Source organism: Notolepis coatsorum (assembly GCF_963971535.1).
Source record: "Notolepis coatsorum genome assembly, chromosome: 1".
Taxonomy (NCBI): Eukaryota; Metazoa; Chordata; class Actinopteri; order Aulopiformes; family Paralepididae; genus Notolepis; species Notolepis coatsorum.
The window spans coordinates 249,447,977-249,464,820 of record NC_140165.1 but is presented as its reverse complement, the minus strand read 5'-3'; the positions used below and the strand labels follow the sequence as shown (position 1 = coordinate 249,464,820).

Here is a 16,844-nt window from a genome sequence, read left to right as displayed (position 1 = left end):
TCGTCAGCAAATTTGACGATTGTATTGCTACTCCGCTGAGCCACACAGTCGTGTGTGTACAGGGAGTAGAGGAGGGGACTCAGAACACAGCCCTGGGGGGCCCCTATGTTGAGGGTGATGGATGAGGAGGTGCAGTTGCCTGCTCTCACCACCTGGGGTCTGCCAGTCAGGAAGTCCAAGACCCACTGGCAGAGGTCATAGCCCAAGCCCAGGTCCCTGAGCTTGGCTATGAGTATGGAGGGGACTATGGTATTGAATGCCGAGCTGTAGTCGATGAATAGCATTCTCACATAGTTCCCCTGCCTCTTGTCCAGGTGTGATGCTGCTGTGTGCAGCACATGGGATATGGCGTCCTCCGTGGACCTGTTGGGGCGGTATGCAAATTGCAGGGGGTCCATGTTGATGGGGAGGGAGGAGCAGATGTAGCCCTTTACTAGCTTCTCAAAGCACTTCATGGCTATGGAGGTGAGAGCTACAGGGCGGTAGTCATTGAGGCAAGCAGGCTTGGATTTTTTGGGTACAGGGATAATAGTGGACTTCTTCAGGCAGGTGGGGATGACAGCCTGTTCTAAGGACAGGTTAAATATGTCAGTGAATACTGGGGCCAGTTGGTCGGCACAGACTTTTAGGACGCGGCCGGGGATGCCGTCCGGACCTGCTGCCTTCCTGATATTCACTTTTTTAAAGGTCCGCCTCACCTCATGCTCTGTTGCCCTGAACACTGCGCCTCCATCAGCAGCCGACCCCCCCCCCCCCCATTGCCGAGGCTTGTGAGCTGGTGTTGTTATTACCAGCATCAAACCTCGCATAGAAGGTATTGAGGTCGTTTGCTAAGGAGATGTCACTGTTCAGTTTGAGGGAGGCGCCTTTGTAGTCTGTCATCGTTTTGAGCCCCTGCCACATAGCTCTAGAGTCAGCTTGTTCAAACTGGAGTTCAATTTTATCCCTGTAGCGCCGTTTGGCCTCTGACACTGTCCTCCTTACGTTGTGTCGCGCCACCTTGTGGTCATTCATGTTGCCTGCCACTAGGCCGTCATTGTATGCTTTGGTGCGCTCTCTCAGAGCTTCACGGACGGATTTGTCTACCCAGGGTTTTTGATTTGGGTAAACTTTCATTTTGGTAGTGGGGATTGTTTCTTTCACCCTAGTACAAACATAGTCCAGCACTGTCTCCGTGTAGGCATTAATGTTATCTGTGTCGCGGAACACAATCCAGTCTGTGTGGTGAAACACTGACCGGATCGTCTCTTCTGACGTCAGATCCCATTTCTGCACCTCTCGCGAGACTACGGGAGTACTTTTAATTCTCTGTTTGTACTTTGGTGAAAGAAAAATTGACGCGTGATCTGATTTACCAAAGCCACTATCAGAATGAGCCTTGTAGCCACCTTTAAATTGCGTGTAACAGTGATCTAGGATGTTACCGCCTCTGGTGTTGCAAGTCACATGCTGATAGAAGTCAGGCAATACCTTTCTCAGATTGGCGCTATTGAAATCTCCCAGTACCAAAATGGCGGCGTTAACGTTAGCCACTTGTATTCTATTTACCTCGTCGTGTAGTCTGGAGAGCGCAACCTTGTTGCTGGCTTGCGGTGGAATATACACTCCGATCAGGACGATCGCCGTTAACTCCCTCGGGAGGAAGAAAGGACGACACTTGATGGTTATATATTCCAGTTCTGGGGAGCAGTGGTTGGATAATTCCTTCACGTTCGTTGGATCACTCCAATTTTTGTTAAACATGAAGGCAATACCTCCTCCACGTTGTTTACCGGACTCTGATGACCGATCCTTGCGATGGATAAAGAAGTGATCCGCTGGTTGAATTGCGTGATCTGGAACCTCCGGTGTGAGCCATGTTTCGGTGAAGCAAAGGACATTGCAGTCCCTAACGTCTCTTTGATATTGAATCCTTGCTCGGATGTCATCCAGTTTATTGTCTATTGATTGTACATTGGCTAGCAATATACTGGGCAGTGGTGTACGGTGGCGTCTGGATCTCAGCCTGTTACGGATCCCAGCCCTCTTTCCTCGTCGTCTTTTCCTGGGCTCTGGGAACAAAGGGTCTGGTCCTAATCTCCGGAGAATTTCTTCAGGCCATTGATGCGGTTCGGAAAGCTGATCCAGCGAGTAATCCAGTTGGTAAGTTTCCCGTAATCCAATGTCTATGAGTGACTGACGGTCATATACATTAAATGCACCAACAGTTGGTACGCACAAAACTCTAAAAACTATAAATATTAACAAAAGTAAACACAGTCTCGACGGAGCAAACAGAGAGGCAGCCGGTCGGAGCGGCGCCATCATCACATGCAGTGTGTGTGCGTGTGTGTGCGTGTCTGTTGATGCTTGACAGAAACAACAGCAGCATTGCATTGAGACTTAATACTATGAGCATGGCTGCTCTCAGCAGACCACTCTGTCTCACTCAGTGTTTAAAGGAGGATAGAGGAGAATTTTCTTTTTTTATTTAGCCTTTATTTAACCAGGTTTGTCCCAATTGAGATCCAGGATCTCTTTTAGAGATGATGGGTTTCACTAACTAAGCTTAAAGATATAATATGTAACATTACCACATTAAAATATCGAAAAACTACTAGAATTATGTTATATGTGTTGTTGAGCTCTTTACTTAAATTATGTTTTCAAACCCTGAGAAATTGGACCGTTTCAGTCAAGAATATGGACCGCTTCCTGTGGTTTTCTTCTTCTTCGTTTACTTTCTGACAGGCTAGATAATAATAATAATAATAATTAATTGCATTTATAGCGCTTTTCTGTTTTTCTAGACACTCAAAGTGCTTTTTACAATGTAGGGTGGGAATTACCTCCTTCACCACCACTGGTAGCACCCAACCTTGGGCTACGCAGGCTCAATGGCTACCATACAATGGCACCCGGCACACATCACACTACACAATGGCTGAACGGCTCAGGAGACAGGGATTGATATCAGTCAATTAAGGGGAAGGGATGATTAGGTGGCCTTGATGTGAGATACCTGATTGGGAATTTGGCGAGGAACGTCGGGGAACCCCCTACTCTTTACGATAGGCGTCCTGTCCTGGGTTCTTTACCAGTTTTTCTCAATTGCTTTGGTGCATTTCTCTGATCAAAATTAAAGTTCTCATAACTGTTAGTGCATTTCTCAAAACAATTAGTACAAACTGCAAAACCTAGTTGATAACCTGCAGAAGCGTGTCACTTGCTCAAAATGGATAGTTCATTCCTCAAAAGCAATTATTCATGTCAATGAAAGTGTCACTGTCATCAAAATGAAAAGTCCTGACACCATTGTTTATGAACAAGATAGTCAAATGGCTTTGTCATGTTTTCATTATGACAGATCACTCTGTAAGTGTTTTCCAATGCAAAAAAGTCAGATATTGGTGACACTACCTGAAAATGCTCAAGACAGCACTATACACTATTTGCACAGCCATTTGAAATCTACAATTACACATTACTGTACACACTGTACAGTGTACACATTGTAATATTCCCTCCTTGTTGGTCTGGGACATCAATGGTTGCTCTCTGTCCAATGGGATTTCTTCCACGCGGTCTACCTTTTGCCAGATTGAAACCCGCCTCATCAACGTATAATGTGTGCAGCGGTTCCCTGGTACATGCTTTATCCCAGACAAGAGAGAGATAAAAACTATAAACTTTTCCTGTGTAACATAATGCATTTTGGACAACATATTGTACAGTATGAACTGTCATGTAAGTGTACTGCATGGCACTACACAAAGTAACCAGTTTACAGCACTGAACATTAGAGTATGCATAGAACACATAAATGTTTTACTTGTGCATACTGGTGGCGGATCTCCTTCACTCTGTTCCAGTCAAATGGCTACTCATTTGTCAATTGTACTACAATTGTTTCATGCACATTCAATTTCCACTGAGCAGTCAATTGTAGCGATTGAAACGGATTCAATATTCCCAAAGATATTGTCATCCTCTATAACAGCGCTTTGTATCTCTGTCAACCTTATGGCATTGTTTGCAATCACCATTGCACAAATGGCTTCCTCTTGTTGCGGAGTAAAAAGGGGCCCTCTTCCACCTCTGCGAGGTTGTCTTGCAATCCTATGTGGTGCAGAGTAAAATTACAGTAATGTACAGCAAACATGAGATATACTGCTTTACAGTAACCCATATTACTGTAGTGTACAACAGTGGCGTCGCGTGGGTAAAATAACAGGGGAAGCCAAAAAAAATTATTAAAAAAAATTTATTAAATATTTTTATTAATATTTTTTTTTTTTTTTTTTTTTTTAAGTCAAGTAGTCACCATGTACACTACAGTATGGCTCGGCGGCCAGTCAAACTTTCTTAACAGATTGCAGAATGGGTACAATACAGTACGGCTCAATACACACAATTGTATAAGGGGATGCAGACCAGAGAAAGACGTTTGTCTTGTTTACATCAGGGTCCCCCATTTTCAATTCATACTAGTGACATTTATGACATACAAGACATCATGACATCAAATATACAGTACTGTTACCCCTAGATCCTGACAGAGTATATACATATGATGGGGAGGGGACTGTACATTAGGAGGGGGTTGGTGGGTGGGAGAGAAATATACATACGGCCGGTGTTGTTTTCGAGGAGGGAGTAGGATTCCGCAGAACACCGGGAGAGAATATGACTGTCTATTAGACAAACGTGACAAGACAAACGTATTTCTCTGGTCTGCATCCCCTTAACAATTGTGTGTATTGAGCCGTACTGTATTGTACCCATTCTGCAATCTGTTAAATAAAGTTTTCATTCATTCATTCATTCATTCATTCACGTGTCTGTTGCGCCGCGCGCCCAGCCATCAGAGCGCTCCTACTGTAAAATGCGGAAGCAGTCATTTCAGCCTCAGTTTTACTCGTTTATAAAAATGATTTAAAATGTTTATTAGCAACGCCGAGCTTTCAAACCCTGCCGCATCTGTGTGTGAAACCCTAATGGAACGCTGGGTACCTTTGACATTTATATCCGATATATTTTGGACCCACCGCTAGCTTTTAAGCAGTGCTTGATGGTGCACATTAACCTGGCTACTACGGAGGAATAAGTTACTGCGTATTCCAGCCCCTGGCTTGCATTGCAGTCATGAAAGGGTATACAAGCTTGCCTGATAACGTTAGTTAGTCCTTAGTCAGGCTGCTCAGTTCTTACCTGGTCAATAATGTGGTCCTCCTCTTGCCAGATAGATTTGTTAAATCATAATATCCACAGTGGTGTGCTCTGCTGGTCCTCAGTACTAATGGGATGTCACGTTAGGTAGTCAGGTGGAAACGTGAACTTCTGACCTGCCCCGCCTCCAGGTGGAAAATATGCTGAACGTCTTCCTCCCAGCTCCGTTTTAAACTTTTAGGGTGTGGCACAGTGGCAGTCAGCTCGAATCTGATTGGCTAGGATCGGATTTGGAGTTTGGACTCACTCTATAATGCTGGAAGCCTGGAGAAAGAGACCTACCCACTGCCTCTCTCCTATACTAGCTGCAGTAGTGAGCACAGTCTGACAGTGTGTTAGAGGGAGTGAGAAGGAGAAGAGGGAGACATTAAAAAAAAAAAAAAAAAAAAAACACAGATGCACAGATGAAAAAGAATGTAAACTATATTAAAAAAAAATTATATTTTAATTTTTTTTTTTTTTTTTCATATTTCATAATTTGATATGAATTTATAGGGAGGCATGGCTTCCGTTGGCTTCCACAAGGATTCGCCACTGGTGTACAATAACAGTGCTTCCCACTTGTAAAATAATGCAGTACAGTACCATACTGTAAAGATCTTGTTCATGAGGAATATATATATCTCAAGAGAACTGTTTGTATTCACAGCTAACATGTACACATGATCGACATAAGTATAATACTAGGCATGCCTGTAGGGAAACGTTCACACTGCTACTACCAAAAACCAATGCAGCAAAGAAAATTGTGTTATATAGAGCCATGTCATATTGGAATAAACTGCCAGTACATCTTACTCAGATAACCAGTAAGATAATAAAAATAATTTGAAAAGAGCATTGAGAGAAAAAGAAATTAGTTTACATTAAAGAAAAACACAGATACCGTAGTTTACACTGTAAAGATATGACTTTCTGAGAGTTTAATCCCTTTTATTGTATTTTCTGTGATCTGATACTCTGTTTGTGTACTGTAATGCTATTTGGAAATATTTTTATATTTTTATATGTAGGAATATTGGAATATATTTTGAAATGTATGCTACTATAATGTTATGTATGTATGTACTGTTTTTGTTGTGTGTGGACCCCAGGAAGACTAGTTGTTGCTGCGGTGATGACTAATGGGGATCCGTAATAAAGATAAAGATAAAGATAAAGACCATCCAAATAAATCTGTGTTTTTATTCAACCACATTTTTCATTCACTTACATGACGTGGTTAGCATTAGCTAACGGCTTTTCTCGGGTTTACCCCCCGCGGGTTGAATGCCCATCACGAGAATATTCGTTTTATTCTTTTTTTTATTTTTATTAGCGATCTGAAATCATATTGCATCAAGCAAGCCTACCGTTGGAGATCCAGTCACCCCAGGCTCTCAGATGTGAAAAAAGCGCCCCCTATCGTCTCCCAGATGGTAAATCACCCTTTTGGATTGGACTCAATGAAAGTGAATGGGAGAAAGGATTTCTGACTCCACATTTTACTTCTCACTCACGCAGCCGGCATCGACCGGCATCACTCCGGAGCCTGAAGAGCAGCGGGGATTATGTGTTCTACTGTATACACGGTTGATCAATACAATGATCGATTTTTTCGAATGGTGATCAGGAATTGGAATAATCCATTTGGATACCATCTGATCTCAGGTAAGGAATCTATGTTATCAGTCTTAGGATAATCAGACTCGTTTTCACGGATATATAAGCGTTTCCCCTATATGTGATATAGCTGTTTTGACTGTAAAAGCCATCAGGAAATAAGAGCAGCGATTATCAGCGCGCGGCACGAGCGTGCATGCGCACACATATACTATCGATTATCTAGCGTTTATTTGAAAACGATTCATAAATAGGCCGACAAATGACAACATTCTAGAATATTCCAGTAAAAGGCGATTATCATAGAATGGGTTGTTTTTTCCGCGAAAACGAGTGATTTTCAAAATGCTATCAAACTGAAATGAAGCGATAAAAAAACAATCTGCTTTGACAATGTTGACTGGAAAATGAGTCTTTGATAAGCGACGGGCAGATTAGACACATAGCCATAATTTAAAACATAGATTAGGCGATATTAACGTTAACATTGGAGTGGATTTGGGCATTCAAGGGGGTAAAAAGGAAAACATGGACTGGCTCTCAAAGTGTTAACAATGAAGACAACAACTCCCATGATCCCACGCTCCTTATAAAAAAATACTATTATATCGATCAGGTGCGAATATCTTGTATTGATCAGGTTAGTAGATATTGTACCGATCAGGTATTACAGATCATGTGCATGAAATAAACTAAAATGTTAAAACCCATTTAGACTGTTTCTCATTCATGTACTGTGTATACTCTGCTCCTGTGTTGTAGACACTGTGTTGCTCTGTACCTACCTGTTTTCCAATGGATTCGTCCATACATGATATAAACACATTCATAAAGTAATAATATCTTGTATTGATCAGGTAGTAGTATTTCCAGGTGAAACTAATTTATATATTATCAACCACCATGGGGCCTGGCGCTAACGAACAAGTAAGTTATAACTACTGGTGTAGGTCCAGAAAACATTATTATAAAATACATAATACTTTATAATGCAGAAAACTTGAAACTTTGATGAAGTGAATTTTTTTTTTTACTTCAGAATATGTACAATAAACTGGGTGACTGTCATCAGAACCAACCATTGTTTCTGTGCATTAGATACATATGCTGGTAACATTCACACTATAAAATTATGCACATTCATAAAGTAATAATATCTTGTATTGATCAGGTAGTAGTATTTCCAGGTGAAACTAATTGATATATTATCAACCACCATGGGGCCTGGCGCTAACGAACAAGTAAGTTATAACTACTGGTGTAGGTCCAGAAAACATTATTATAAAATACAGAATACTTTATAATGCAGAAAACTTGAAACTTTGATGAAGTGAAAAACATTTTTACTTCAGAATATGTACAATAAACTGGGTGACTGTCATCAGAACCAACCATTGTTTCTGTGCATTAGATACATTATGCTGGTAACATTCACGAAAAATTAACTTTTTATTTTATAGATTTTCCACAAATAAGGGAAGGAATAGAGCTGCATAGTTCAGGGTTTTATTTCAAAGTAGGTCTACAGATGCCAGTGTTTTTTCTCCTTTTCTGTGTTTTATTTCAAAGTAGGTCTACACATGGTAGTCTTTTTTCAAAGTGGACTACTTTTTATTTGATAAATGTTCCACAAATAAGGGAAGGACTCAAATATACCTGAATAGTTCAGGGTTTTATTTCAAAGTCGGTCTACAGATACCAGTGTTTTGTCTCCTCTTCTGTGTTTTATTTTAAAATAGGTCTACACAGCCAGTATTTTTTCTCCTCTTCATAAGAGTTTGAGGTTTTCCTTTGTTATAACAGGTAAAACAGCAATAAAAAGTCAAATTTTTTCTTTTTGTTGCTTTATAATCCCATTAATGCAACAAACTGTGTGCTATAAGTATAAAGTATAATAAATCGCAAATTACTTTGGGTATGCAATTGTCAGGCGTTTTATGCTAAATGTGGGGTATGCTTGGGGATATATAAAACGTTATACACTGTGTTATCTTCATTTTAAGGGTAAATAGGTTGTGCGGCTCCCTGAGCATTTTATTTCGTGGGACGGGGAAAAGTGGCTCTTTTGATAGTGTAACGCTTGGTGTGCTAATGAAGTTGAGAACACAGTGTGCAGGCAAGGGAGAAGGAACGTAGGCAGAGACGAGGAGCGATGCTTGAAGGGGTGTTTACTTCTTATCCAATGTAAATACAAAACAACACTACTAATAACACAACGAGGGAAAACAAGAAAACGACAGAAGGATACAGGCAAGGACTCACTAGACATCAACAGGGAAGGCAGGCACGACACGGGGAACACACAGGATACTGGAGGAATGTTGCCACAAGAAATGGAGGACAGACAGACACCTAAATACCCACACTAATTGACAATCAACAACACCTGGCCAACACAGAATCACAACATACACAACGACAGAAAAGCAATGACAAACTAAACAACAACTAGACACTACGGCAATGACACACTACAACACAACAGAGGAGTAACATCACACATAGACAGGGGTGGCCCAAGACAATAAACAATTAGACACTATATCTATTATTTGGAACCACAGTAAAATGGCCGCCTGTACCAACAGGCTAGTCTGGCCACTAGAGGGTAGGAGACCAATGTCAGGAGGAGAGCAATGTCCACTGTTATTCTCCTGCCGGTCAGCAGGACCAGCCCTTGGATCGTAACAGTACCCCCCTCTCAACGGGGGGCTTCCAGACCCCCGAGAACAACGTCCGTACCCAGGCGAGGGAGGAAGCCGGAACCCCGGAGGGGGCCCAAGGAGAGGACCCAGAGACCAGGAGCCGGGAGGCTGAGCGAAAACCCCAGGAGGGGCATAGCAGCCAGGGGGGCTGAAAACGGGCGCAGATGCCCGGAGAGGGGGGGTGGGGAAGGGAACAGAGGCCCGGAGAGGGGGGGCGGGGAAAGAAACAGGGAGCTGGAGAGGGAAGCTGGATCTGGGAGCAGCGGCCCGACGAGGGGGGGTGGGGATGGGCACCGAGACCCGGGGAGGGGGGCTGGACCTGGGAACAGAGGCCCGACGAGGGGGGGTGGGAACAGGTGCCGAAGCCCGGGAAGGGGAGCTGGACCCCGGAGCAGGATCCCGGACGAGAGCCCCTCCAGCTGCCGGACTAGGGACCGGATCAGGGGAGCCGGAACGGGGGTGCGGCGGCGGCACAGGGATTATGGTTGACATTTTGAAGCAGGCAGGGACCACAGACTCAGCCAGGGATATATTGAATATGGATGTAAATACTGGGGCCAGCTGGTTTGCACAGGACTCAAGTATTCTTCCTGTTATCCCATCTGGGCCAGCCGGTTTCCGAGTATTTATGATCCAACATGATCCAACATGTCCCCCCCCTAGTTGTGCATTTGATATGTTGGAAAAAGTTTGGCATAACCTTTTTCAAGTTAGCCTTGTTGAAGTCACCGGCTACGATCATACCCGCGTCCGGATGTTTGTTTTGGTGTTGATTCAGATAGTCCTGTAGGTCGGCCAGAGCTCTGGCGGTGTTGGCTTGCGGTGGAATGTAAACTGCAGTTGTTATGATGGCTGTGAATTCCCGGGGGAGATAGAACGGGCGACAAAGGATGGACAAATGTTCAAGGTCCGGGAAAGAATCTTCACCTCCTTGGGACTGCACCAGCCGTTGTAGTGAGGAAGCAAACCCCTCCACCAACGGACTTTCCTGACTCTTCAGTTCGGTCAGCTCGGAAGACAGAGAAGGAATCTGATGGGATGATGGTTTGATCCGGTGTTGCTATTTGTTCAGTATCTGGTCTCTAGGAGGACTGTTCAGTATCTGGTCTATAGGAGGACTGTTCAGAATATGGTCTCTATTTGTTCAGTATCTGGTCTCTATTTGTTCAGTATCTGGTCTCTATTTGTTCAGTATCGAGAATATATGAGACAGTGTAGAAGAGGCTGAAGTGGAGGCTGTATTATATGATGCTGTCTGCCTGATTATTGTCATAACTATTGTAAGTTGTTAACTGAGCTCATCATCATGTAAGTTGTTAACTGATCTCATCATCATGTAAGGTGTTAACTGATCTCATCATCATGTAAGTTGTTAACTGAGCTCATCATCATGTAAGTTGTTAACTGAGCTCATCATCATGTAAGTTTTTAACTGAGCTCATCATCATGTAAGTTAACTGAGCTCATCATCATGTAAGTTGTTAACTGAGCTCATCATCATGTAAGTTGTTAACTGAGCTCATCATCATGTAAGTTGTTAACTGATCTCATCATCATGTAAGTTGTTAACTGAGCTCATCATCATGTAAGTTGTTAACTGAGCTCATCATCATGTAAGTTGTTAACTGAGCTCATCATCATGTAAGTTGTTAACTGAGCTCATCATCATCATCATGTAACTGGTGTCTTTTCTTTTGACAGCAGCTGCAATGTTCATGTCACCTGGTGGCGTGAATACTTTCGGCAAGCAACATGCCCTTCCGCGTTGCTCTGATTGGCCAGCGATCGGCCAGCCCTCTACGCTCGTTTTCCCCCTACGTCGGTAACGTGCGCATGCGCATTTTCTTTTTGACGGCACTCACACGCCAAGTAGGTTTTCGCCACACAGCCACAAGCTGTGCAGGTTTTAATAGCAGGTTTTAATAGGTTTTGCCGCAGCCGCGGCAGGTTTTAATAGGTTTAGCCGGTAGATAATAATAATAGCAATACTTAGAATAATAATACTTAGACAAACGCAAGCAAAAACAGCAGGCTAGCTATTTAGGTATTAACAATTGTATGTATTGACCTGTACTAATAAACTTTTCAATCAATTAATCAATCATGTAACCGCGTCTAAAGTCCAAATGAATGCAAAAACAGCAGGCTAGCTATTTAGGTATTAACAATTGTATGTATTGACCTGTACTAATAAACTTTTCAATCAATCAATCAATCATGTAACCTACAGCACAGCAGGTAATAAAATGCATTAACAACACCCCTTAGCTGTTATAACTATGTACTAAAATTATATACCTCTGCTTTGGCTTGCACGTTGAATTGGCTGCGTTGGCTGAATAGCAGTGATCGCCCGCGGCGTCCATCTTGCTTAGTTAGGCGTTGGAGTATAGCGTATATAGCGTGGCATATATTGATGCAGGTAGGTATTATCTGATGCAGCTAGGTATTATCATGCTATACCTGCTTATTATTATTAACCAGCGTTGCTAATATGGCGTTGCTAATATGGCGTGTTCTGTGATGCCCATTTATTATTATTGTCGCGTATTAACCTGGGGGGGCCTCATGCGCATGCGCGGCGTAGGGGGTAAACGAGAACCTGGGGGAGCCTCATGCGCAGCGTAGGGGGTAAACGAGCACCTGGGGGAGCCTCATGCGCATGCGCGGCGTAGGGGGTAAACGAGCGTAGAGCGCTGGTATTCACGCAGGAGAGCGCTGGCCAACGCTGGCCAATCAGAGCAACGCGGAAGGGCATGTTGCTTGCCGAAAGTATTCACGCCACCTGGTTGAGGTTGTGTGTGGACAAATCAATTATTTAAATGTGTGTGTGTGTCCATGTGTGTGTGTGTGTGTGTGTGTCTGTGTTGGCAGGAGGGTCTTTTCTGTGTGTGTTGTTGTGGTTTGATCATATAACTTGATCTGTCGTGGAAAGACCAGGTGTCACCGAGAGAGAGAGAGAGAGAGAGAGAGAGAGAGAGAGAGAGAGAGATAGAGAGAGAGAGAGAGAGAGGGAGATGGAGAGAGAGAGGGAGATAGAGAATAAGAGACAGGACAGAGAGAGAGAGACAGAGAGAGAGAGAGTCAGAGAGAGAGACAGAGAGAGAGCACGCTACAGGCATTTAGTTTCAGTGCAAGGCATATCCTCCTCTGTCTGCGGTCTACTCTTTCATCCCTTCTTTCTCTCTCTGTCTCTCTTTCTCTCTCTATCTTTCTCTTCCTCCGTCTCATCAAACCTCTCTTCTATATGAAGAATGTAAACAGAGTCATAGTTCAGTTTTACTCAACAAGGACACCTTCATCTACCGGGAAACAGGACTTTCATTTGGTTGGCACTTGTGTGCTTCAGCGGTGGCTGTGGTACTTTAAGAGCGTTGGACCCGTGGTGTTTGTACCGGTACTTTAAGAGCGTTGGACCTGTGGTGTTTGTACCGGTACTTTAAGAGCGTTGGACCCGTGGTGTTTGTACCGGTACTTTAAGAGCGTTGGACCCGTGGTGTTTGTACCGGTACTTTAAGAGCGTTGGACCCGTGGTGTTTGTACCGGTACTTTAAGAGCGTTGGACCCGTGGTGTTTGTACCGGTACTTTAAGAGCGTTGGACCCGTGGTGTTTGTACCGGTACTTTAAGAGCGTTGGACCCGTGGTGTTTGTACCGGTACTTTAAGAGCGTTGGACCCGTGGTGTTTGTACCGGTACTTTAAGAGCGTTGGACCTGTGGTGTTTGTACCGGTACTTTAAGAGCGTTGGACCCGTGGTGTTTGTACCGGTACTTTAAGAGCGTTGGACCCGTGGTGTTTGTACCGGTACTTTAAGAGCGTTGGACCCGTGGTGTTTGTACCGGTACTTTAAGAGCGTTGGACCCGTGGTGTCTGTGCCGGTACCTTGAGTGCGCTGGCGGGTGGGACGACAGACTACCAGGAGCTGGTCCAGGCCATGCGGGTCCTGCAGCCGGGTCACCTGGGCTACGTGGAGCTGCTGCAGGAGGTGGTGAAGAAGAACCCAGTGGTGAGTTCTGCTGACCAGGCAGGCGGCACGGAGCTCAGGTGCCCTTTCAGCTCATAGACAATGTGTTGATTCTATTTGTATTTATTTAAAATAGTCATGTACATCAACATTTCAGGATAATTTCCATCTGTAGTCCCTTTGTAGGTTGATGTTGACAGAGCAGACAATTACAAATGTACACAAACTACATCACCACAAGAACAGACCACAGTACAAGTTACTAAACTTCATAACCACAAGAACAGACAACAGTACAAGTTACTAAACTTCATAACCACAAGAACAGACAACAGTACAAGTTACTAAACTACATAACCACAAGAACAGACAACAGTACAAGTTACTAAACTACATAACCACAAGAACAGACAACAGTACAAGTTGCTAAACTACATAACTACAAGAACAGACCACAGTACAAGTTACTAAACTACATAACCACAAGAACAGACCACAGTACAAGTTACTAAACTACATCACCACAAGAACAGACAACAGTACAAGTTACTAAACTACATCACCACAAGAACAGACCACAGTACAAGTTACTAAACTACATAACTACAAGAACAGACCACAGTACAAGTTACTAAACTACATAACTACAAGAACAGACAACAGTACAAGTTGCTAAACTACAAAACCTCAAGAACAGACAGCGGTGCATGTGATGCGATGTGGCGAGACAAACCAGGAAATAGGAAGACGTTGAATAAGCTTAAAGTGCTTTAGGTACCAAGTGTTAAGGTGCTTGTGCCAGAGTACTAATTTTATTGAACTTGAATTGTAAAGTGCATCCAAAATGAAATATTAGATATTGTATTTATTAGAGTATCAAACATTTGATTAAGTTGACCATATATAACCTTAATCCATTCAGGTGTAGGATCTCACATGAGAGTATAGTTTTTAGAACTGAGCGTTCTAACGAGGATGTCACAACAGGGGCTGGCAACGAGAGTTCTAGAATCACAAGACAGAATTCTGAGAAGACGTTCCAAAAGACATGCACCTGAAAGAAATGCACCTGAAAGACATGTACCTGAATACACCTGAAAGAAATGCACCTGAAAGACATGCACCTGAAAGACATACACCTGAATACACCTGAAAGACATACACCTGAAAAACATACACCTGAAAGACATACACCTGAAAGACATACACCTGAAAGACATACACCTGAAAGACATACACCTGAAAGACATGCACCTGAAAGACATGTACCTGAAATTATAATTATAATAATTCATTACATTTATATAGCGCTTTTCTCAGACTCAAAGTGCTTTACAACGTAGGGTGGAAATTGCCTCCTTCACCACCACTGGTAGCACCCAACCTTGGGCTACGCAGGCTCAATGGCTGCCATACACTGGCACCCGGCACACATCAGATTGTACTGGGCAGCTCCTAGTGATCAACAGAGTCGGACTGTGGTTGTACTGGGCAGCTCCTAGTGGTCAACAGTGTCAGACTGTGGTTGTACTGGGCAGCTCCTAGTGGTCAACAGTGTCAGACTGTGGTTGTACTGGGCAGCTCCTAGTGGTCAACAGTGTCAGACTGTGGTTGTACTGGGCAGCTCCTAGTGGTCACCAGTGTCAGACTGTGGTTGTACTGGGCAGCCCTAGTGGTCAACAGTGTCAGACTGTGGTTGTACTGGGCAGTTCCTAGTGGTCACCAGTGTCAGACTGTGGTTGTACTCAGGGAACAAAATAAGTACCAGCCAACCGCCAATGGCTGGTAAAAAATCTGCCTGGCTGGTAGATTAAAAAAAATGGCTGGTAAGTCAAAAAGTTAAGTTTGTTCCCTGAGAGCAGAGCTACACAGCAGTGCGCCTATTTTGCGAGCCGAAATAAGTCTGTGGTTTTTTCTTCTTCTCACAACGGGTCAAATGCATCTAACATGCATTGCATCGTCGCCATTCCTTTATGCCCACATCGCCCGAAATGAACGTTATGTTAGCGTAAGCTAACAAGCTAATCCTGATCAGCGGCAGAGCCATAGAGAACAGCAGACAGTGTGGACTGGGGAAAGGGAAATGGGGGGGCACTCTCCCTTTCTCTGTGTGTGTGCGTGTGTTTGGAAAGACGATGAAGTCACTAGTCAGGACTCAGGAGAGGAGTATATTGTAGTAAACTGAGGATTACTGAGGATGCACAGATAATGTTGATATTCAAATATAAAAAGGTTTCGAGAGGAGTGGAAGTTTGAAGACAGACTAGACTACAATATGATGCGGGGGTGGTGAGTTGAAACAGTGTGTGTGTCCCCGACCCCACTTCTATGTTTCAATAAATTATTTGCATTTAAAACTATTAACGCTGACTCATTCCTTCAGTCCACTCAAAATTATGCTAATATTCCTTATGTTGTTTATGATATTAATTGAAAATAGCATATGAGAGTATTATATAGTAATAATAACACATGGCGATATACTAAAAAGCTATTTATAATTTTTGGCTGGTAAAAAATCTGCCTGGCTGGTAGTTTTTAAAATCTACCAGCCAAATGGCTGGTAAATCAAAAAGTTAATTTTGTTCCCTGGTTGTACTGGGCAGCTCCTAGTGGTCAACAGTGTTAGACTGGTTGTACTGGGCAGTTCCTAGTGGTCAACAGTGTCATACTGTGGTTGTACTGGGCAGCCCCTAGTGGTCAACAGTGTCAGACTGGTTGTACTGGGCAGCTTCTAGTGGTCAACAGTGTCAGACTGTGGTTGTACTGGGCAGCTCCTAGTGGTCAACAGTGTCAGACTGTGGTTGTACTAGGCAGCTCCTAGTGGTCAACAGTGTCAGACTGGTTGTACTGGGCAGCTCCTAGTGGTCAACAGTGTCAGACTGTGGTTGTACTGGGCAGCTCCTAGTGGTCAACAGTGTCAGACTGTGGTTGTACTGGGCAGCTCCTAGTGGTCAACAGTGTCAGACTGTGGTTGTACTGGGCAGCTCCTACTGGTCAACAGTGTCAGACTGTGGTTGTACTGGGCAGCTCCTAGTGGTCAACAGAGTCGGACTGTGGTTGTACTGGTCAGCTCCTAATGATCAACAGTGTCAGACTGTGGTTGTACTGGGCAGCTCCTAGTGGTCAACAGTGTCAGACTGGTTGTACTGGGCAGCTCCTAGTGGTCAACAGTGTCAGACTGTGGTTGTACTGGGCAGCTCCTAGTGGTCAACAGTGTCAGACTGTGGTTGTACTGGGCAGCTCCTAGTGGTCAACAGTGTCAGACTGTGGTTGTACTGGGCAGCTCCTAGTGGTCAACGGTGTCAGACTGTGGTTGTACTGGGCAGCTCCTAGAGGTCAACAGTGTCAGACTGTGGTTGTAC

The 16,844-nt window shown here is 43.7% G+C and overlaps 1 protein-coding gene across 1 annotated transcript in view; it reads left to right on the top strand.

The window, feature by feature from the left end:
• The window catches only part of mindy4b (MINDY family member 4B), a gene marked incomplete at both ends in the record, with an annotated part of 119,840 nt that overhangs the window by 35,272 nt on the left and 67,724 nt on the right, over positions 1 to 16,844 (top strand). The window contains one exon of the mRNA XM_084309715.1: positions 13,404 to 13,521. Coding sequence (XP_084165841.1) covers positions 13,404 to 13,521 — 118 coding nt within the window. The remainder of the gene's footprint in view (positions 1 to 13,403; positions 13,522 to 16,844) is intronic.